The 24954-nt window shown below is 40.0% G+C and overlaps 1 protein-coding gene across 3 annotated transcripts in view; it reads right to left on the bottom strand.

Annotated features, from left to right (window-relative positions):
- MICU1 (mitochondrial calcium uptake 1) overlaps positions 1 to 24954 on the bottom strand; it is a 166551-nt gene that overhangs the window by 34451 nt on the left and 107146 nt on the right. For all 3 annotated transcript variants that reach the window (XM_034425988.3, XM_034425984.2, XM_087871778.1), the window contains 2 exons: positions 14151 to 14288; positions 5650 to 5758 (listed from right to left, as the gene is read on the bottom strand). In XM_034425988.3, coding sequence (XP_034281879.2) covers positions 5650 to 5758; positions 14151 to 14288 — 247 coding nt within the window. The remainder of the gene's footprint in view (positions 1 to 5649; positions 5759 to 14150; positions 14289 to 24954) is intronic.

The following is a 24954-nucleotide window of genomic DNA, read 5'->3' as shown; positions in this document are numbered from 1 at the left end:
CAGCATGATACCATGGTCGATGGTATCAAAAGCCGCTGAGAGATCTAACAGGACCAGGACAGAGGAGCACCCCCTGTCCCGAGCCCTCCAGAGATCATCAACCAACGCGACCAATGCCGTTTCCGTGCTGTACCCGGGCCTGAAGCCCGACTGGAACGGATCCAGATACGTCGTTTCATCCAGGTGCTGGGGGAACTGTTGCGCAACCACACTCTCAACAACCTTCGCCACAAAACGAAGGTTGGAGACCGGACGATAATTTACCAACATTGCCGGGTCCAGGGAAGGCTTCTTGAGGAGAGGCCTCACCACCGCCTCTTTCAAGGCGGCAGGAAAGACACCCTCACCCAACGAAGCATTTATAATCCCCTGGAACCAGCCTCGTGTCACCTCCCGAGAAGCCAGCACTAACCAGGAGGGACACGGGTCCAATAAACAGGTGGTCGCGTTCAGTCTACCCAGAATCCTGTCCACGTCCTCAGGGGTCACAGGATCAAACTCATCCCAGATAACATTCTCAAGACCTGCCCCAGTCCCTCCCCCTGAGACTACCCAGTCGGAGTCCAGATCTTCCCGAATCTGAGTGATTTTGTCATACAGATACTGAACAAAATCCTCGGCTCTACCCTCCAAGGGGTCCTCCCGCGCTTCCTGGTGGAGCAGGGAGCGGGTCACCCTAAACAGGGCGGCCGGGCGATTATCTGATGACGCAATAAGAGCAGCAAAATAGTTACATTTCGCTGCTTTTATTGCCACTAGGTAATTCCTAATATGAGATCTTACCAGTGTCCGGTCAGATTCAGAAAGACTGGCCCTCCAACTGCTCTCTAGGCATCTTTTCCGGCGCTTCAACTCCCTCAGCTCCTCAGTGAACCAAGGAGCTAAATGAGATTGGCGCCGGGTCAGAGGTCGCAAAGGCACGACTCGGTCCAGAGCTCCAGCGGCCGCCCTATCCCAGGCGGCCACTAGGTCTCCAGTCGAGGCGTGTGCCAGAGCCTCAGGGAATGGCCCAAGCTCCATCTGGAACCTGTCAGGTTCCATCAGGCGCCTGGGGCGGAACCATCTTACCGGCTCCGCCTCCCTGCGGCGGGGTGTAGCGGTTCGAAGGTTGAGACAAAGGAGAGAGTGATCAGACCATGACAAGGGCTTGATGACTATATCCCCTATCTCGAGATCACTCAACCACTGTCCAGAGACAAAAACCAGATCCAGCGTGTTTCCCCCCGTGTGGGTAGGGTCATGAATTAACTGGGTCAGGTCCATGGCTGTCATGGAAGCCATGAACTCCTGAGCCACCTCTGACGCCTCACCCACGGACGGCAGGTTGAAATCCCCCATGACCATAAGCCTAGGGGTATCAACCGCCACCGCGGCGATGACGTTGAGTAGCTCAGGCAGGGCTGCTGCCACGTGGCAGGGAGCCAGGTACGTGATCAGCAAACCCCTCTGAACCCCGTGACCCCATTTCACAAGGAGGGATTCACAGCCGGCCGTCTGAGGAACAGTGGCCTCCCTCGGTCTCAGGCCTTCTTTAATGATAACCGCTACCCCCCCGCCCCTCCCCTGTGACCTTGGCTGATGGAATGCGTGGAAACCTGGTGGGCACATTTCAACGAGGGGAACCCCCCCCTCCTGGCCCAACCAGGTCTCCGTAATACCTGCCAGGTCCGCACCCCCCTCCTGAATAAGATCACAAATGAGGGGGGCTTTATTTACTACGGACCTGGCATTGCACAGCATCAGCCGAAGGCCTGGGCCCTGAGGGTCTATGCAACCTGGAGAACGGGTGGAGCCTAGGGGGCCGGAGCATGCCACCGCTCGTAGACAGCGGGTGCGCGCTCCCCTAACATGATATGGCCCCCTGCTCCCGCCATATCTACCCCTCCCACTCACAGTACTGATGTTTGAAACACTATCCGGATGAGCTCTAACACCCCCCTCGACCCCAGGTCCCCCACCCCCCCGCCGCACTTCGAGGCCAGACCGAACCCTCCCCCTTGTGGGTTTTCCCCCAAACCCACAACCCGAGTTCTAATTCGACCCTCCCCCTCCCTGGGACCCCTTAAAAGTTTAATTAAAAAATTTGATAAAAAACCCCACAACCCCCTGGTTTTCACATTGTTGAGGGAAAAGTAGGAGGAGGAAAGTGTGTTGGAGATGTTCACTGCCTTGAGTTATAAAATAATAAAGGTGGGAAACAAGCAAATAAATAAATAAATAAATAACATTATGTGTGGATAAGCCTTTAGAAAAAAATCTAAGTGTTTCACTCTCTAAGTCATAACATTTTTAATTACAACTGGAAGTGTGAAATTGAACTTAAGCCTAGTCACACATATTTAAAATTGTGTTTCTAAACTAATCTGGACCCAGATTCCTTTTTAGAATGCTCAAAATTCCCTGTTCAAAAGAGTAATTCCATTAGTCCCTTCTTGATAGGCCAACAACATGGAACATTCACATAGAACTGGGGCAGGAAAAAAAGGTAATAGCTGCAACAGCATGAATTATGTAAATGATATTTATATTATTTAAAATCTGCCTGCTTTATAATTCAGTGAGATATCTTTCCACTGTCTGAAAAAGTCTGCAGCAGCTTTGGGAAAATTGTAGCATATGCTACGGCACAAGAAAAACAAGACTTCTCTGTGCCGAAATTGAATGAATGTGCTTCATACGATATCACAAACGGATGAAGTTTATTGCAAACATTGTGCACACTTGGTGACAGGATAAGATGCTGACTGGTGCTGAGAACACAAAATTGGGACAGACAACAGCCGGTGGGGTGCAGTAGTTAAAGGAGTGGGGAGATCTAAATTCAAGTCCCCCTGTTGTAGTCCGCCAGCAGCCTGGGAGCTGGCAGCGGAGTTGGACAGTGAGGAGGCTGGGGAGGACAATGGGCCAGTCCTGGAGTCAGGGAAAGGCCCAGACGAGGGCTCTGCATTGGAGGCAGAGATGGGGCCAGGGCCATCTGGAAGCGATGCGCAGACTCCAGAGCCTCCAGAAGCGGATAGCAGAGAGGCAGAGGAACAGAAGGAGCCTGTTCCTAGTGCACGCATGCGAAGAGCTGCCAGAAGGCAAGAGCAGCTAAAGCAAAAAGGATGACTTGGGAGTAAGGCCAGGAGATGATCGGCCCCTCCCAGAAGGGTTAAAAGAGCAGCAACGGCTCTTGGGATCTTTGTAGGAAAGCAACGTTGCTACATCTTGTTTCTTGTCAGTATCCCTTGCTTCTGAACTTTTGCCAATAAAAGCCTTTGGCAGAGTGCCAAATAAGACAAAGGTTGGTGATAAGGCCGAAGGCCTGTTTATGAAGAATTTGTTTTGAAATTAATTTGGACTAAGCTGAGAATGAAGTAATTCTCAGCTGTTCTAATAAAATATGTTTGTTCTGATTGTGTCTGGTAATAACTACTTGGGCCTAGGTCGCAACACCCCCTTCACTACGGAAGCTCATAGTACTTCTGCACCAATCAACAACCTATCTGGGAGGGTTGATGTAGGTCAGGGGTGTCAAACTCAATTTCATTGAAGCCCACATCAGGGTTGTGTTTGGCGTGACCAGGGTGGGTGTGGCCAGCTTGACATCACTCGTGTCAGGACGCCTGTGGTGACCCAAGCACTCTGCTAGCAAAAACAGACTCCTGAACTCTGTTTTCGGCTGGGACGGCCTCCTGCAATCCACTGCCAGTGAAAACGGAGCTCAGGAGGGTTGTGCCTAGCCTTCCAAGCTCCATTTTCTCTGGCAGAGGCACCGCGGGCTGGTCCTTCGCTGTTTCTAGGGCGGCCCCGCGGGCCAGATCTAAGCACCCTGCAGGCCAGATCCAGCCCATGAGCTTTGAGTTTGACATCCCTGATGTAGATGAAAAAAAGGACAGAATATTATGTATATTGCCTTGAGCTAGTGTACAAAAGAGACATAAATCTAATAAAGAAAGAAACAAACAAAATATTTAATACCAAATGCTGTGCTAAAATCCTTTTCAAGTGAAAATGTAATGATTGAAATATTTTTAATTGTATATTGTGATGAAAGCAGAAATGACTAAGTTGTGGTTTGGAGGAACATATGGGGAAAAACTATTTGGTTTATTAGGAGAGTTTAAGATTTGAAAATGAGTAATATATGGGGAAAGCTTTATTTAACTAGGGAAACTAGTTTAAAGTTGTAATAATTGTTAAACTAGTAATAATTGAAATATTTTTAATTGTATATTTTGGTGAAAGCAGAAATGGTTAAGTTGTGGTTTGGAGGAACATATGGGGAAAATTATTTGGTTTTTTATTATCATGTAAACATAATTGATTTGTAAGAAATTGGATTGTATGGAAATAATTGGAATATTCATGTTCATGCTGATTAATATACAAAGGGAAAAAAAGATAGTTATATAACTGATTTATATTAAAATGTTGGATCTGTATTATCAAAGGAAATATATGTTATAAAATAAGCGGGTTTATTATTTCTATAAGTATTGAACAATTGTAGCACTACATAATTAACTAATTTGAGGATAGACATAAAAATAGATAACAATAGGAAGGGGTATAATATAGAATAGAAGGGAAAAACTGAATTTGGTTAAGATTGGAGATGAGAATGACGGGTAATATTGGTTCTTAAAAAAATAGATGAAAAATAAATATGGCAAAAAGGAAATATAGAAATTGTACATTTAAGTGAAATGACTAAACACTGTCTAAATTTGTGAACTGGCCAAATATTCTGTTCAAAGAAAATACATTGTATGTTTCTATGTGTGTTTGTCTAAAAAATAAAAAAAAAAACTTTACAAAAAAATCCTTTTCAAGTGCAGTCCACCTTAATTTATCTTAAAGAGTACCAGGGAGAAAGAGTTTAGGGGACATCCACAAAGTTACCATGAGCTACAATGCAATTATGGTAATCCTGTTTGCCAGTTGGTGCAGAGAAGCTAAAGACTGAGGTAGAACCAAGCCAGTGACAAGTACTGAAACCCTAGAAATTAAAATAAGAGGATTCTTTCTAAAATATCTTCCTTAATTGGATTATTGCCAAAATAAGTGCAAACCCCCCCACAGCTCGGGAGTACATATTCACCAACAGCCAATTAATATGGTAGAGTCACTTTCTAGTTTTTAAACACACAAATATATCCCATATACAAATATATCCCATATATACAAAAACAGCGTTCCATGCGCCTTTGGCGTTTAGTCATGCCGGCCACATGACCACGGAGATGTCTTCGGACAGCGCTGGCTCTTTGGCTTTGAAACGGAGATGAGCACCGTCCCCTACAGTCGGGAACGACTAGCACATATGTGTGAGGGGAACCTTTACATTTTTATACAAAATTCACTGGATACAGAAAGCTAACACAGTAGTATAGATTGACTCTGCTGAGATATGGTACTTCTGTAGACAAAGAGCATTAATGTCTACTTATATTATTTACTGCAAACTACCTAGAATTAGACAGTCAGTTAGATGGATATCTGCTTATAGATTGTAAATGTTATACTGTTGAACTGTTTCGTAATAAATTGAAGAATCATTTCATGAAGGGTTTTTAAATATTCAGAATATCACAAAACCTGTTCTTTCTAACATCTGGTAAAAGTGAATATAATTATTTTATTTTCCTTTGGGAAAATGTTGATTACCTTTATCAAGAGATGCTCCAGCCATGTGGTAGAAACTTAAAGCTGTATCAACGTCATTTATGTTTTTCAGGAATGTAAAGAAGTTTTCTACTTCCTCAAATGTGAGTCCCTGCAGTGAAGATGAAGAAAACAACACATTTAAAGGAGAAAAAAATAATAATTCAAAGACAAGGCAACTGTCATTGTGTAAATTCACACAGACTATTTTATATTTGCAATCCATTTTTGACTTAGTTATCTTCTTCTGGTATATGAATCTGGGCTATTTTTCTGGAATAGTCACCATCTTTACTATAACAATATAATCAGCTTCCCCTTAGCTCAAATGTTAGCCAATTTTACCAATCCATCAGATCAATACAAATGGCCTCTTGTTTTTAGCAATGGAGGAAATGAAGAGTTTGTTTATTCCTCTAGAAAATTTGAAATATTTTGCTGTCAGCTTATTGTATGTCAAAGCATTTACAGATTGAACTATGAACTAGCATGTTTCTTACCTGCTGTTCCTAATTAATTGGATAGCTCTGCAGACAAGGTACTGTAATTTAACACCAGCTGTCTGCAATTAAAGTAAGTTCAAATCTTGCCAGGCTCAAGGTTGACTCAGCCTTCCATCCTTTCTAAGGTAGGTAAATTGAGGACCCAGTTTGTGGGGGCAATAAGCTGACTTTGTATAAAATATACAAAAGTATGAAGGCTATTGCTTAATGCACTGTAAGCCGCCCTGAGTCTCCGGAGAAGGGCGGCATATAAATCAAATTAAAAAAAAAAAATTCTAACTATGGTTGGATGCTATATACTTATTTATTTTATATTTCATGTTTCTTAACTACCCATCTCTCCCAGATTAGATATCCTTTCTGTCTACTTATATTATTTTCTATTAGGAATAGAAGAGCAATTTATTCTATTCTATTCTGTTTGGTAAACATTTTTATATCAACTAATGGCCCTTGCATGTTTATGCTTTCACGTATCAGAAGGTATTTACTACAGGATCCATTTTATACTACTGAAACATCATTTGCCAGAAGTGCTTATTCTAGGAAGAAAATCCACAAAAATGTGCATTTTTAATGTAAAGGATACCTGCCACCTGCCTTAGGAAAAGAATGGTGGCGCCAAAATAGGAGAATCTAAAAATGAAAATGACAAAGTGCAAATAGGCAAAAAATAATGAAAAGCAAATTAGTAAGCCCAACAGAAGTAACATTTTAATGACTCATTTGATTGTGCTGGATAGAATAGAAAAGCAATTTCCCAGTTTGTAATCAATTTACCGTATACAGCCATACTGCACTATGTTGCTTGCAAGATTAAATTATGCTAAAAATGGAATAGGCAGGTTTAACACAAAACACATTTGCTACACACATATTCTTCTGGAACAGCTTTTTTTCAAGGAAAAAATATCCAGCCAAAAGCAGGAATAATTAAGTCTGAATTTCAGCAAGCAGGTTCCGCAGTAGATGATTTATCTAGTTTTATAGCTCTTAAGAAGGAAGCTCTAAAAGATTTGCTCTACAATTTGAACACAAACTCCTACTCTTGAATCCTTTCTACGGATATTCAAATCTATTAAAGAAACACTACGTTCTAAACAAGGGCTAACAAAGCAAGCTACCAGTACGTAACTATGATTTGTATTCATTGTCTCGGATACTGTATAATGCAATTTATAAGTCTCCTTGTCGACATGCAAATATTCAATCATTTTTCCCTTGCTTGATGAAAATGAGCAGTTGCTGTGGCGTTGTGAAGATTAATAGCCAGTAAGCATGTCAGTTGTGCAATGCCAATTAGAAAAAGAGGCCACATTGTTTTGCTTTTTTATATGGGAATTCTATTTCTCCAATCAGTGTTCCAAATGACAAGCATAGCAACCGTCTGATTAAGATATTCAAAGTTCTAAATAATTACTTTATTTGTACAGTGGTTAGTGAAGATCTATGATGGAGATAAGTCAAGATATATTTGAATCCGTGTCCTGGAGCCAGAGGTGGTATTCAGCAGGTTCTGACCAGTTCTGGAGAACCGGTAGTGGAAATTTTGAGTAGTTCAGAGGATCGGTAAATACCACCTCTGACTGGCCCCGCCCCCATCTATTCTCTGCCGAGTCCCAGCTGATCAGGAGGAAATGGGGATTTTGCAGTAACCTTCCCCTGGATTGGAGAGGGAATGGAGAATTTACAGTATCCTTCCCCTGGAGTGGGGTGGGAATGGAGATTTTGCAGTATCCTTCCCCTGCCACACCCACCAAGCCATGCCCACCAAACCATGCCACGCCCACCAAGCCATGTTCACAGAGCTGGTAGTAAAATTTTTTGAATCCCACCATTGCCTGGAGCCCTTGAGTCACAGAGAGAAATAAAAAATAGGTGTTGAATCTGAACTTTTAGAGGATGCAGGATAAAACCTGTGCTTGAAGAGACAGAAACAGCGCTTAGTGTTTTAAGAATAGATAGTACATTGTAGAGTAGGGATTTTAGCAGGGGACTACAAGATAAGAGCAAAAACGTTGAACTTTCTTTCCATCCTTGATTTAAAGAAAATCACATTTTCTTGCCGACAATTAATTTTAGGGGGAAAAATGCCCGACTGATGTAATTTGCATGAAAATTGGAATTCCTGAAATTGATGTAGGAGATGTCCAGGCTGAGACAGAAGGCGGAGTCAAATGCATCATCAGTTTAGAGTTGCTACCCTTCCATAAGAGACCTAAGTCCAGTTCCCCTTGAATTCTACATATAATTAAGGCAAAATTAGGTTTGGTCCTATATTATCTAAACCAGTGTTTCTTAACTTTGGAAACTTTAAGATATGGAGAATTCTGGGAGGCAAAACAAAGCAAAAAAATAGGTCCTGTCCTTTGTGCTTTGTAATCAAAACATGGGATAAGATATTAAAGTATCAATTAAGGAGAAATGTGATTATACAAAAGAGAGGAAATTTCTGATAAAAAAAAAACCAAGCAGAGAAAATACAACAATTTCAGTAAATTTTAGGCATCTGGATTAACTGCTGTAAAGGAATTTAGAGATGATTCTGGACTGAAACCACTGCTAAGGGGGAAGCAAAGAACATGCCATTAAAGGAGAAACTTGGAGAAGCGATGTCACAGTCCAATATTTGAAAGAAAGGTGAGAGAGAATTTCAAGATAACTCCGCCTTGATTTTGTTTGGTGTAAAGATGAAACAGACAGAAACTCAAGATTGGCTTTCAAGACTGACGTCAGCCCTTCAAGATAGGCCGGTTCAAGAAAAAGACACATCAGGGACTTCAGGAATGCTAATTTATTGTTGCATCATCAACAACTAACCAATGACTTAGTGTATTTCTTCCTTCTCCTTTTACAGTCCTTTCATATCTTCCTCAAGGCCATCTCTAAACTCCTTTACAACCGGAACAGAAATTTAATAGCAAGGATGACTTCCAGGTACTAGCTGATAATGAATGAGTTCACATTATCTTCACAGCTAAAGCACACAGAGCATGTCAATGGTAAAAATGACTTACATAAGTTGCTCAAGAGCAGATCATCTTTCTTACAAGCTATTAATAAAGCACAGTTCACAGAAAACTGCTAGGAATCAGAGAAACACTTTTAATGGCATTACAAAGTTAAATGGACTTGCTGGAGAACTGATTTATCTGAACATTTGAGTTGTCCAGTCAGGATTTAAAAGAAGCCATTTTTGCCCTGAATATATCACTGCAAAACTATTCAGGCTAAGAGAGATTGGATAGAAGGATATATTGCAGTCATTCTAAGTGTCTACTAGCTTGATCTGATAATCCCCAAACTGCCTGATAGCAGTCCAGCAAATTCAGCTTGTGCTGGCAGTCATTTTGATAACTGGAGCTACGGGCCAAGATATCTTTAAAAAAACTCCAATGTTGGTTAAATTGGAAGCAATCTGATTTATGCCCCTTTCTATTGCACCTGTAAGTTTGGCATGCTTGCTTGTCAAATATATACCTTTACCTTTTCTTGCAAATATATACTTCAGAGCACACTGTGATTAGATAATACGGAGGTTAACCTACGGAGTTAAATGCGTCTCTTTGCTGTAGGAATCCCTGCAGCAAGAGACACTTGTGTAATTGAGAGACAATGTGTCTCTTGCTGTTTGAATCCCTAGTGCCATGTAACGGAGTGAGTTCCCGTTACTTGTCCCAGCTTCTGCCAACCTAGCAGTTCAAAAGCACGTAAAAAATGCAAGTGGAAAAATAGGGACCACCTTTGGTGGGAAGGTAACAGTGTTCCGTGCGCCTTTGGCATTTAGTCATGCTGACCACATGACCACAGAGACGTCTTTGGACAGTGCTGGCTCTTCGGCTTTGAAACAGAGATGAGCACTGCCCCCTAGAGTCGGGAATGACTAGCACATATGTGCGAGGGGAACTTTTACCTTTACTTTGCTGTAGGAAGGAATTGCTTTGGGTGTTTTTTCAAGCAGAGTTCCGGGGATTCTTTAATGAGATTTTTTTTTTTAAAAAAAAATGGTGGTCACAAGATGCTGCTTAAGAGTCTGCCCTTATAGGGAAAATTTATACAAAGACAGAATGTTTTCAATAGTGAGAGGGTCAATTAAAAACGGAGTGGGTATCCTACAATATATCAGAAATTCAGACTCAGCAATATGGAGAGATGCCTCAGGGTACCATGCGCAGACAAATCCATTGTGAAAAGTCACTCTGAAGTAGAAATGCAAACCCCCCCCCCCCCAAAAAAAAACCCATCTTGGACTAATTCTCAGCCTTTGTTTTAATACTCAGACTGCAATCATATTTTTCCTGGGAATACTTGAACATGGTGTGAGTTGCTTCTGAATAAACATGCTTAGGGTTACACTATTCATGGATTCAACTTTTACTGTACTTAATGATTTTTCTCCCTCACCTTCTCTTTCATTCTAAATTTATAGATCAACTCCTAACTCACTCCCATGGCTACTGAAAAGTAAATATTTTCAGGGCAGAAAAGAAAAACAGACATTTAGAATATCAAACTAAATATAAAATATGTGTGTAAATAAATAGGTTTAGGCCAGGATAGGAAAAAAAAACAAAACTATTTTCTCCAAGAAGTATTCCACTTAATATCAAACCACAAACTGTTTTCTTTTAATTTTAACATTTTAATATCCTGACTCTGGTAAACAATAAATTGTAATTTCTTCTGTGTGACACCCTTCTAGTACATTGGTTTTCTATTATTGAGGCTAAACATACAGTATCTAACTCCTCTCTCTTCACAGGGCTCAAGTTTCTGTTTTCTTGACCATCTTTTCTGCCCTTTTCTGAATCAGTTACAGTTCTTCTGAATTAGAGGTGTGGAAAATTCAAACCTTTTCAAGCTTGAAATGGGCTTTTTCAATGATTCAGGAAGTGTTTTAAGCTTGGAACAAGCCTGATTTGAGATTGAAGCATTCACAATAGTTAAAACAACTGCTTCAGACTTAACTTTCTGCACATCGTTATGCTGCACTTCTCTTAAATGTGGTATCTGACTAAAGCAGAATAAAATGGAACAATGACTTCCGATGCATTGGAAGCAATACTTTTGTAGATGTACTCTAAAATTTCACTTGCCTTTCTGAAGATTACATGACCCCGCTGATTCAATCAGCCTGCAATCAACTGCCAGTAATGCTTGACTTACAACCATTCATTTAGTGACAGTTCAAAATTATAACGGCACTGAAAAAAGTGATTTATGATGGTTTTTCACACTTACGACCATTGTAGCATCCCCATGTTCATGTAATCAAAATTTAGATGCTTGGCAACGGGCATGTATTTACGATGGTTGCAGGTCCCTGGCTCACCTGTTGTGATCTTCTCACAAGCAAAGTCAATGGGGAAGCCAGATTCGCTTAACAACGGTGTTACTAACTGGACAACAGTAATGACTCAGTTAACAACTGTGGCAAGAAACGCCGTAAAACGGGGCAAAATTCACTTAACAAATGTCTCACTTAGCAGCAGAAATTTGGGGCTCAATTGTGGTTATAACTCGAGGATTATCTGTATTACTCCAATATCTTTTTCACAAGTACTGTAACTAAGTCAGATCATCACTATATGTTCCTTAAATGAAGAAATTTTCATCTGTCAATCAAAATCATTCTCAATTTTATTTCTGTTTTATTCACATAATAACCATCCCATCCGATTTATGCTACCTGCAACCTTGATCACTATTTCCTTCATTCCTCTGGCTGAATCTTGTAATAAAAATATTGAAAGACTAAGCTCCATTTGTGATCCTTCAGATACTCCACTCCAAATATGTACTTCTAGCTTAGTGAATAACTTAAGAGCAGTCTTTGAGTATGGCTTGAGGCCAGCTATGTACCCACATACGTAATTGCTATGTGTCTAACTAACCTGTAACTGGTTTGCTTATCAAACTATTTTGAACTGATTTGTCAAACGCTTTGCTAAAATCCAAACTAAAGATGTCTTTTCAATTCAAGCATGTTTATTCAAAGGGCAGTGCAGGTCTTTTAGCTCGCTTTCATTCCTGCAGTGCCATTAATCTTTTTCCTCTCAACTTTATGAACCCAGTTTCCATAATATTTTTTCCTAGCATAAGTGTGCATTTAAATTGCAAATTTCCTAGCCACAATGACAATTAACTCAAGGCCACAGAAATAAATTATACATCTTTTCCCTGGTTAAACTGGGGATCAAGGATCTCAGATGAGCATATTGTTACAAGTGATTGTTTTTTTCCTTGTTTCTAACCTCTGACTTCTTTATAATGATAGGCCAATGTTTCTTCTAGCATTGAATATCCCAACAACAGTAACTTAACAGAATACCAGAGTTGGAAGGGCCCTTGGAGGTCTTCTAGTCCAACCCCCTGCACAAGCAGGAGACCCTATACCAGTGGTGAAATCTAAAATTTGTTACTACCGGTTCTATGGACGTGGCTTGGTGGGGGGCTAATGTGACTGGGTGGGCGTGGCCATTTTTTTTTTCTTTTAAAACCATTTTTTTTACAACCTCTTCGGCAAAGAGGTTGTAAAAAAATGCTTTCAAAAGGCTCTGACGATCCCAGTTGAGTTGCCTGATCGGCAGAGGCTTTTTTTCTTTTAAAAGCCTCTGCCGATGAGGCAACTCAGCTGGGATCGTCAGAAGCTTTTAAAAGCATTTTTTCTACAACCTCTGAAGAGGTTGTAGAAAAAATGCTTTCAAAAGCCTTTGATGATCCCAGCTGAGCCGCGCGATCGTCAGAGGCTTTTTTTTTTTTACTTTTAAAAGCATTTTTTCGGCCGAAGAGGTTGTAGAAAAAATGCTTTTAAAAATTAAAAGAAAAAGCCTCTGATGATTATGCGGCTCAGCTGGGCATGGGGGGGGGGGGGTGGCAGGGATTTTTGCTACCGGTTCTCCAAACCACCCGCCTCTATCGCTACCAGATTGGGCTGAACCGGAAGCATTTCACCCCTGCCCTATACCACAGGGGTATCAAACTCAATTTCATTGAGGGCCGCATCAGGGTTGTGTTTGCCCTTGGAGGGCTGTGTGTGTGTGTGTGGCTGGGATGGTCATGGTCATGGTGGGCGTGGTCATGGTAGGCGTGGCCAGGGTGGGCATTTGACACAGGCTCAAGATATATTTTTCCCCTTCTCTTCTTTCTTTTCATAGTTCTTTATTATAACATTTTAATACATTTTTTCCTATTGCTTCAACCAGATATTACGGGCAAACATTTATTACTTATTCTTCATACTCCGCTAAACTTTTTATTTCTAAATTTATACCCCATTGTTTAATAGTAAATTGCTTTTCCAGGCAGAAAAGTTATTTATACTATTGTATTTTTATTATTCAACTAATAATAAAAATACAATAGCATAAATAACATGATAATACAAGATCTAACAGCAGAGGTAAGTTTCCAGGATAGTAAATAGAAATGGCTGTCAATTATAGAGTGTTGACTGTAAATTAAATGGACCTACAGTGTGTAAAATCTGGCATTAAACTGTAGTATTAACATAGGATGTTGCTTGTTTTCTATCCAGATCAGGCACTTACTTGAGGCCACTTATTTGTAACCCAGTCCAATCCAGTCCTCCTGCAGCACTATGCCAGCCAAAAACGGGCTGCATGGAGGCCCTGGGAGGCCTCTGGGCAGCCCATTTTTGGCAGGCAGATAGCGGCTGGGGAGGACGAAAATGGGCCGCCGGGGCGGGGCGGGGGGCACATGCAGTCCCCCGTGCCCCATTTTGTCTGCCAGAGCCAGACCTTTGATATTTCCAGGCCAGCCCCACGGGTTAGATTTAAGCATCCCTGCTATATCATTTCAGACAAATGGTTGTCCAACCTCTTATTTAAAAACTCCAGTGTTGGAGCACCCGCAACTTCTGGAGACAAGATTCCCACTGATTAATTGTTCTAACCGTCAGGAACATTTATGACGCAAACTATTATTTTTAATAAACTTTTCCAGCCCCTTTCCATCATATTGCTCTAAAAAGTTACTAACCACTCCATCCTGGAAATGCTTCTTGAGTTGCTTCAGCATCACAGTCAATTTTTTGGATTGTACTCCACTATAAGCCAGCAGCATGCTGCCAAATTGGCGTTCTGTGATCCGACCATTTACAGGGTCATGCCTTTCAAACTGGAAGACAAAAGGGGAAGGAGAAAAGTTACCTAGAATGGCATGGATTCACCTGCTCATTGTCATATCAATACTGTTTATTCAGAAGTTCTCTTCCATGTGAAATGGGCGCATCAACAAAAATAGAAAGAAGCAGATGAAAGGATCAGAAAAGGAATGCTAACTGCATTAAATGCCATAGTCAACTCTCTTATATTTTTAATTACAACATTAGTATGCATTTAATATACAACATAGGTATAAAGTTGATATTAATACTCAGGAATGTAATTATCTTGTATATTTAATGGAAATTATAAAAGAACCACCAAAGTGAGCATTAGTATTTCTTCTGAGGTATGAATGACTCTCATCTTAAGATTCTTAGTAAAATACTACAAGATGAAATTTTGTTAGAGACACACTCTATCTTACACTAACAAAATATTAATGTATTAAAAATAAATGTTGATAATATATTTGTAATAAATACTTTAACTGGCTTGGGATTTTTATCCCATGCAATCTCTTACAGATAACCACTCTAATGCGGGGTGGGTGGGCTTCAAAAATTTTAGCAAGGGGTTCTCTGCCCAGTTGGTGGGTGGGCATGGCCATGGTGGGCATGGCGTAGTCGGCCTCCTGCACCACAGCTGATGGAGGGGACGCTCAAGGAAACCCTCCATCGACTTCCCTTGAGCCTCCGGAGGGTGAAAATGGCCTCCCCAGGCTCTGGAGGTCCTCCGGAGGAACTTCCTGAACTTCTGGTAGGTCCTTTTTTCGCCCTCCCCGAGCCTCCACGCACGCCCTGCACTTACCTGCATCCAAAATGGGCTGTGTGAGGACTCCTGGGAGGGGCGGGGTGGGTGGGGCCAGCCAAGAGTGGGATTTAGGGTTCTCGGAACTGCACAGAATCTTAGCTAGAGGTTCTCCCGAACCCCTGTGAACCCCCAGCAGCCTAATGTGAGTATAATATAAAAGGAGATCTCTTCAATTTCAATGAATGACAGACTTTAAATCTTAAATAGTGGGGCAAGGTTAATATTCATAAAATGCATGTTTCTCTAGAGTATTGTATTTTAGAGGGAATTTTATGCATGCAACCAACAAAATGTTTGCAGAAATGTATTGCAATGTGTTGTAAATTTTGGGGGGAGGGGTGCCTTTTTTAACAACTACTATTTATCTTCATTAACCTTTCAACACATCAGTTCAAAAGATAAGATGGATCGTCAAGGTTTCCACGATCTCTTTCTCACATCATTCAGAGACAAGAAAACTTTGAAGCACTTAAAAACGTTTCTTCAATCTTTTCTTCTTCTTCTTCTTCTTGTGCCATATCTGTCATTGGACGCTGGCGATCATGTTGGCAATCATGTTGGCAATCCTATTTTTGTCAACAGCCGTATGAAAAAGGGCTGCTGAGTTTTGTCCAAACCAGTCCCTTAGATTTTGAAGCCATGATGTTCTTCTTCTGCCTGGACCTCGTTTGCCTTCAATCTTTCCCTGGAGGATTAAGTGAAGGATGCCATATTTTTCTGGGTGTAGCATCACATGTCCAAAATAGTCTAACTTTCACTTTTTAATGGCTTTGATGATTTCCCTTTGCTTTCCCAGGCGGCTTATCACCTCCTCATTTGTGACTTTGTTAACCCAGCTCATACGTAACAGCCATCTGTAAATCCACATTTCAAATGCTTCTAGTTTCTTCAAGTGGTTTTCTGTCAGAAACCAACTCTCTACTCCATAGAGCAGGATAGAAAAGATGTAACATCTGACAAGCCTGATTTTCAATTTTAGGCTTATGTCGTGACTGCACAAGACCTTTTTCATTTTGAAGAATGCTGTTTGAGCTTTCTCTATCCTTGTCTTTACTTCACTGAGTCCCAGCTTTCATGTAAATTAAAACCGAGGTACATGATCCTTTCAACTTTTTCTAGTGGTATTCCTTCCGAATTTATCAGTGGTAAATTAATGAGTTGTTTGCTGAAAACCATGATCTTGGTTTTCGAGGTGTTAAGCTTCAAGCCATATCTTTCAATCTTTTCCAACATATATTTTCCAATCTTTTAAGTAATTTAAATGAAAGGGGGGGAGAAGTAAAATCTAGTTATTCTTTAATAACATCCAAATCAGTTCAATTTAATTTTGATGGGTCTTCAATTAATTCACAAAGATTTTCTCCTTTCGAGGAGTAAAAATTGCCAATGAAAATACATGATACAGAAATAAAGATGATGTTAATGTGATAACCTGCCCTTCAGATGTTTGCCTTCACACTGTCAGAACCTTTCTGGAATAGTATTATGGCATTTAAATAAGCCTGCAAATTAATCCAAACTCGTTTCAACTGGTTGCAATTTTTCACTCAAACTGACAGCATGTAAGATCTCCTAAATTTCACAGATCCATCAAAAATTCAATGATCAACACATGCCAAGGTCAAAACGGACAAAGATTGCAGAAGCATGCTATGTAAACCTTATGTCTCAATGAGGTTTTTTTTTTTTAAAAAAATGTTATCTATATTTAACAAAGAAAGTCAGTTAGTGTAGGTCTTAAGCACCAACTTACAAGCATGGAAGCTGTTAGTTCTACTTCTGCCTTGTAGATGAAGTCAGCTGGGTGACTTTGCCTCAGTCTTTCTCAGACATAGAAGAACGCAATGGCAAATTACTTCTAAAAATATTGCCATGGGTAACGACTGACTCACCAGTATAATAATGACACAACAAACATTCAACAGAAGAAAGCTTGAAACTGGGGTTCCTCGACATGTGGCAGTACCCTCCATAATACTGAATGGATCAGTGGTCTAAAGTGTAATAAGCCAGGTTTGGGATATAAATAAAAAATGTCCTTTAAAATGCTTTTCTTTCTCTTGAACCTGAAGTACTACAATATCTCACCCAGTTTATATTTAATTCTAACAAGGCATAAGTTATAACTTGCAGTCAAAGAAGTGAAGACGGTAATAAGACCAAGCTTTAAATAACTGGCTATGATTCTGAGCCTCAGGCGCTACACCAAGGCCCTGCCTCCTGGCTGTATTGTTAACAGGCCAGATGTCTTGCTTGTATGCCCTTGAATTTAATAGTTTTTTTTTAATGTTTTAATGGTTTTAAAGAAAGAGTCGTGGTGGTGCAGTGGTTAGATTGAAGTACTGCAGACTCACTCTGCCCCAAGCCAGAAGTTCAATCTTGACTGGCTCAAGGTTGACTCAGCCTTCCATCCTTTTGAGGTCGGTAAAATGAGGACCCAGATTGTTGGGGGCAATATGCAGAGATGCGTAAACCGCTCAGAGAATACTATAAAGATATTAAGAAGCGGTATATAAGTCTAAGTGCTTTTGCTATTTTTATTGTTTTAAAATATTTTAAAGATCTTAATTGGAATATGTGTTTCTCAATGGTGAGCTGCCCTGAGTTGTTGAGTAGTTATAGAAAGAAAGAAAGAAAGAAAGAAAGAAAGAAAGAAAGAAAGAAAGAAAGGAAGGAAGGAAGGAAGGAAGGAAGGAAGGAAGGAAGGAAGGAAGGAAGGAAGGAAGGAAAGAAAGAAAGAAGCAAGCAAGCAAATAAATAAAAATACTAACTTAGAGTGTCCTGCTGTCACAGATGTACATGGTGGGGAAGATAGTATTTTTATTTAACTATCTTCCCCACCATGTACATCTGTGACAGCAGGACATTCTAACAACGTTTATTTCTGCTTTCTTAAATAAATGTGTCTTTTTTTCCTTTAAAACGTTTTCAGAAATGTAAGCACATTTCTACTTCTAGGGTCCCTGGGTGTTAACATTTTGGTCTATAAAGAAAGCTAAATTGATCTGTTATGCTCCTTATTGCCTGTCACAGACAAAATAATACCTTCTTTCGTGGCCACTGACTCAGCATCAAAAAAGTGGTCGATAAAGAAATTTCACTTAATCCTCTAGGATTTATTTGCATAATACAATTTAACTGAGATTTGAATAATACTTAATAATGGGACTTAATAGAAGAGATCTTAAAGCCTTTGTAAAATTCGAAGCCTCTATTGCACAAAAGATAAAAGGGAAGGAAACAGTGAGGAGTTCAAAGTCTCTAAATCACATTTAAAACAATAGGGAATAAATGCCATTTTCAATGTAGCTTTTGTACTTTCCAATGAGCTTATCATCTAATCAGCAAGGGCATGTTTAAAAAAAAAAAAACAGAACAAGACAGAACGCAATACTTTTGGGAAGCATCAAAACTGTAAGCATGCTATATCCTTGTATTATTTTATTTTTAATTTATTTGTAGAGTTCTAAAAACATAAGGATTACCGATCTCAGGAAGAACTCCACTGTCAAGGCAAGGATAGGAATGTGCCATTATTGCTGTTGAACAACTAGGCATCGGGAATCATTGCTGGTCTACAGGCAAGTCATTCAGTTGCCTAACTTCTGCCCATCTTAAGCTTGTGAAATATAGAAAGATGGTTTTGGGACAACCATGACCTGGATGACTGAGAATCTCTACAAACGTTTTTCAGAATTAGTCTGATAGCACCTTTTCATACTAACCATTTCATTAAAAGGGATAGACGTTCAAAATTTAATACTTCTTCAGAAAAGTTGCTGATAGACTGCATGACTCGCTTAAAAACTGTAGTGGTTCACTCAACAGCCGTGACCAAAAAGGTCCTAAAATTGGGCACAATTTACTTAACAACCATTTTGCTTAGCAATGGGAACTCTGGTTCCAACTGTGGCCATAAATCAATGACTGTCTGTATGGCTAAGATTGAACACTTGTGAAAACAAGGCTAATTATGGTCCTTTGGTTTTATTGCCTGCCACCAATCTACAAGGCCTGTCCTTCAGATGTATCTCATTTTGTTAAAGGAAGCACAACATATTTTAGCATAAAGATAGGTTTAGAATAACCCTGGAAGCTTTGAAAGGAGTAAGAAATGGTAGGAAAAAAACCCTAAAAATGATGGATCTGTCTGGGTGTACAAGCATCAGCATTTGGGGAACAGCTCCCGTCTGCTCCAATTACTATAAAACAGCAAAATCAGGGAAAGCTTTTCACAGCTTGAAGCAGAACGGAGAAAACAAAATAAAACAAAAAATACTTCTTCTCCAATAGCTCCCATTTCACGTGAGAACTACAAAATTTCCAGGAGCCTGGACGCTACATAGAAGATGAAATCCAACATCTCATTCTGATACTGATATTTAATTTGCTTTGTATTCCAAAGCATCAATAAAAGAACAAGAGGAGGCACACACACACGAAAATCAGCGAAGAAAGAAACATCATAAACAAAGCAAAGTGTTGCTTAGAGAGGCCCTGAGCTGCCAGTTGTGCTTCATGGACCTCAAAAACAGCTGCGATTTCTGGAGTCAGGCAGGGCAAAGATATTTTGGAGAGGGCCCCCATGGGGCTACTCGGAAACCACTGATTTTCCACAGTCCTTTTTCTACTGTGCTTTGGGGGCTGAAGGGAGACACCCAAACCAACATCTGAGAAAAATAGTGGTTATTTTCCTCCATATTTCAGATAAAATATTTTAAGAGGTATTCATCATCATCCCCAATCAAACGAGAAATGATAAGCTAAGATAACCTTTATTGCCACTTTTTTTAATAAAGGGAGACTTTATTGGGGTAGACCAGGTGCTTTGACAGAAAAAAACACTTAATCTCTCCCCTGGCTCAGCTGATAAAGGGAGAAGAACTTGTGGCTCAGAGGTTAATACAACTGCCTAATATGCAGGCAGCCCAAGTTCGAATCCGAGTAAGGGTATGTCTAGCTGATGAGAGCTAAATAGCTTGAAATAGATCTATACTAGTCTCCCTTTATTTCTTTATTAGCAAATATAAATTTGATACAAAATAGTTTGTTGTGATAGTGACTGCCTGAGGGCTCCTGGATTGGAGCTGAAAGGCAAAAGGGAAGCAGTATGCTCCCTCCCATATTGGGGTAGACCAGGTGCTTCGACAGAAAAAACACTATACATACATACATACATACATACATACATACATACATACATACATACATATGTCTGTCTCTTTAGCCAGGTTCTACCTACATAAACCAAGATATTATGTAGCCCTAGTTCAGTGAAATCACAATTCACTAGTTTCTGGGCTTTCCCCCCCCCCTTTTTTCTGGCAGCCAGCAGACACTTTGCTGCCCATTGGGAGACTAAGATAGATCTATTTTGGCCTTATAAGGCCTCATCAGTTAGCCACACCCTCATCTCATGTATCCTCCCTGTAAAGGTACAATATTTGTTTTTCTTTCTTTTTCGTAGGTTTTATGTGTATGTCTCTTTAGCCAGGTTCTACCTACGTAAACCAAGATATTATGCAGCCCTAGTTCAGTGAAAAAGAAAAAGAAAGAAAAACAAATATTGTACCTTTACAGGTACTCCTAGAAGCACGAAGCCGAAAACACCACCCTGAAGATGACGAATGAGACTTCGTCGAAACGTCGCCAAGACACTTCCAATTTTACGCGGGAAAAAACCTGAATAACCAAAGACGTACATACAAGCACCTGGGAAAACCTCAGAAAACACACACACACACACACACACACACACACACACACACACACACACACACACGTATATGTATAAGTATGTGCCTGCCTTTTCTGAAATCGACAATCATCTCTTTTGCTGTATGATGATAAAACATTTGTAACTTTTCTCTTGGGGAAAATGATTTCCTAAATGGAGTGTGATGTCAATCTGTTCTCTATTCTTCTTCTGGAAATCTTACTAAATGGATTATTTTTCTGATACTTGGCTTTCCTTGGACAGCTTCATCTTGCAACAGAGCCAGAAGCTGCATTATTTCCAGAGTGACCATAAACAATGTCTTCACAGAGCCTCTAATGCTTTTCAGTTAACCTACAGAAAGGCTACAGAAAGCCTTGAAATGAACAAAGAATACCAGGTTCCATTAAAGAAAATTGAATTCAGTCACTTTTCTTTCTACCGCAAGATAAGTCTGATGGCCAAAAGCCACGAAGAGTCTCATAACAAGGGGCTGGGAAGAGGACAACAAAAGCAGTGTCATGTTTTCACAGTGCAATCCCCTTTTCTAAGCATGATACGTAACACTCTATCTATATAGTAAAAAGGCAAAAACTCAGGGAAAAAAGTGCTTTCTCACCAAACCAGCAAGTATCCTGCAGATACTCACAAGCAAAGATATTCGCATCTTTTGCTTGTTTAACTGAAGGTTCCATAGTCAATTTAGGTTGTTAAATTTAATAACACCTAGATTTTACCACTAATCACCTTTTCACATTTTTTTTTCTTAACTTACCCGACCTACTCTATTTCTGACATTCAAAAGTATTCTAATTCTTTCAAAATGTAAACCATGTCACAGCATACTGTCAAACCAAGCAAAATCCTCCAAATTTTTTGAGAAACCAAATTAGAATTCCTTAACTCTCATAAGGCTACATCTCCAACCTTCAAATTTGACAACCAATCCAAAAAGACACCATGATTAGTAAAGTCAAGAGCAGCTAGGATTCACAAAAGCACTGATAAAATTATGCTTCCTATCCAAAGGGATTCCCCACCGTGATTAAAATATTCTCTTTTGTAAACTCAACTTAATATTTATCAGAATAAAACCCTAAGCACACATTCCCCTCTGTGTGCATTTAGACAAAATTAAAGAATTATGGCAGAACATTTTTGAAATAATAATTTTGTCCAGGAAAAACGTCACTGGAATTAGCTATTAAAAGCACCACTGGTAACTTCAAAACTTAAATTAAAAGTGGGGGAGGAAATGAAGTAGTAGCCTAATATGAAAAACACAGTTTTTCTGTTATGCAAAGGAAGAAGAAAGTGACTCTTTCAGCTAATAGTTGAACACACAGAGAATTATTAGCACGGAGGCCTAGGGAATTAATAAAGATAAAATACAATAAGGTAAGTAAGCACCACTAGGAAAATCCACCTCACCCTATTAAAAGATAAAACCTATTATGGAAGTGAAATGCTGCAAGCTTATCTCCAATTCTCAGCATGATGTCTTTTCTTTACATTACCAATGCAAACTCAGTTCAGGATCAGTTTGAAAAAACCTATAATATTATTTTAAAAAGCAATGTCAAGGACACAGAAAAGTGTTCAGTCCCCTAATTTTCAACTTCTGGCCCCAAGAATGGCAGTTTGTAGCCCTGATGCTAACAGTTAGTAGGGTTGCCAGGTCTGCTTCCAAAAAATAGCGGACAAGCGGGTGTGTGTGTGTGTGTGTTAAATAGTAAAAAAAATTTTAAAAAATTTACAATTAAATTATATATTTTCTTACAAACATTTTAACACGTATTAAAATAATCACTTCAAAACTTTACTTAAAATTCAAAACATCAAATATATTATAATAATATGTAAAATATTAAATTAGATTTTACTTTGCTGTCGTGTGTATTTTTTATTTGACTGGGCAGCTTTGATCAATTCTTTGTGTTTAAGGAATAATTCTTTAATTTCAGTACAACGTTGAGAAATATTAACAAATATACAATCATAAAGCTTTTGAATAAAAAAAATGTCCACTATTTTGTGAAAAAAAATAGTGAACATAATGTGAAAAAAGCGGACTGTCCGCTCAAATAGTGGACACCTGGCAACCTTAGGAACTTGAGGGGAGAGCCAGTTTGGGTGCTAGCCTAGAAACCAGGAGACCAGGAGTTCTAGTTTCACATTAGGCATGAAAATCGGCTGGGTGACCTTGGGCTAGTCACTTTCTCTCTGCCCAACTTACCTGACATGGTTGTTGTTGTGGAGACAATAGGAATACAGGTAATTGTTCTGACCCAGCCTTAGCAGAAGCAAGAAACAGACTTCTTGCCATGAAAAAGACCTCTTTATCTACCTCTTGTGAATTAATTGTATTCACCCACCGAAAAGTCCAGGCAATAGTCCTTCAAGGACTTAACTGCAGTAACAGACCTTATCAATTCCTTGCGTAATTGCAAAGCCATGAGCTCCCAGCCGAAAGTCTGCAAATTAAGTTCTGGCAAGCAGTCTTTGTGGCACGAAACACAATGAGCAAAATCTTCAGAAATACGAACTGTTGTCTCCTACAACAACCACTCCCCTTTCCTTCTATTCATTCCCCAGCCAGGGAGGGGCCATTCAGCGTCCATGTGTGCTTTGCTTCCCGAGTCGATTCCTTGTCCTCTGTTGTTCACCCCTCCTAACTGCTCTGCGCATATGCGCATCTGGAACAGGCCCCAGATATTCTTCCTCCTCACTCATATCAGCTTCCAAAGGCAGCTGCCTCTCGGGTGGCTGGGAAATGTTGGATGGCCCTGGCTCTATCTCTGCGTCCGACGCAGAGCATCCATCAGAGCCTTCCCCAGACTCCAGAACTGGCCCAAGTTCCTCCTAAACCTCCTCATCGTCCAAGTCTGCCGCCAGCTCCGCTGGCAGGTGGCAGGCCACAACAGTAATCCTCAACTTACATCTATTCATTTAGTGACCATTTGAAGTTACATCAGCACTCAAAAAGGAGACTCACAAGTGTTCCTCCCACTTATGACTGTTACAGCATCCCCATGATCATGTGATTAAAATTTGGGTGCTTGGCAACGAGCGTGAATTTATGACAGTTGCAGTCATGTGATCGCCCTCTGCAACCTTCATGGTTGGCTTCTAACAACGGAAGTCAGTGGGGGAAGCCAGATTCACTTAATGACTATGATTCACTTAACCGCAATGATTCACCCAACAGCCATTGCTAGAAAAGTGGCAATATTGGGCATGATTCACTTAACAACCACTTTGCTTAGCAACTGAAATTCTGGTCTCAGTTCAGGTTGTAAGTCAAGGCCTACTTGTATCATGTATGTTTGCTGCCTTGAGTTACTATAAAATAAGACAGATGGGATAAAAATCTAATAAATAAATATATAAACAAACAACAAATTCATCCTTTTGGGGAGAGGAAACCGAGCACATTAGAAGCCCAGTAAAGTAATGAGGAAAGAAAAAAAAACCAGGAGTGGGTTGGATAGCACCATAGATGGTGAAACGTCATGATCTACTTAAGAGTTTGGTTGAAAGTTTTGGTTTTGAGGAGTGAGAAGAAAATGACAGTCTCTAGTTCATCTCTACCTATCTTTGCACCAAAATTATAATGGGCAGTAAATGGGTTGAAACTACGCTTCCTGCTGATAGCAGGATATCATGGATGCCCATTTCTTGGGAACTGTTTTGGACATAGATCATTGACCTCAGAAAGCCACTGAAGCCTGCAACTGAACAGCAGAATTAATTACGGTCACCAGCAGATTCCAGGAGTTTAACGAGCAATTTAAACAGTTATGTACACAAGCGTTGCACTTTTAGCTTCAAAGCCATGCATAAAATCGAACAGAATTCTTTATTGGCCAAGTGTGATTGGACACACAAGGAATTTGTCTTCAGTGCATAAGCTCTCAGTGTACATAAAAGATATAAGTGATAAATCATGATCGTAGTGATCATAAATGCATACATCATGAATCATAAGATACATAACTTAGTCTGATAGAGGTAGTCTAGCATTGTTTCTTTTCTGCTTACAAGTTCTTTTGTACTTTTAGGAAAAGAGAAAATATTTCTCAAACTAGAAAAGCGTAAGGAAACAAGCCCCCCCTCCCCCCCCCAAAAAACCTTTGGAGATCTGAATTCA

The sequence above is a fragment of the Pantherophis guttatus genome, chromosome 6 (genome assembly GCF_059756535.1).
Source record: "Pantherophis guttatus breed Tessera chromosome 6, ASM5975653v1, whole genome shotgun sequence".
In the NCBI taxonomy this organism is placed as follows: domain Eukaryota; kingdom Metazoa; phylum Chordata; class Lepidosauria; order Squamata; family Colubridae; genus Pantherophis; species Pantherophis guttatus.
Note: the sequence above shows the minus strand (reverse complement) of the source record. Positions and strands in the feature narration are given on the sequence as shown.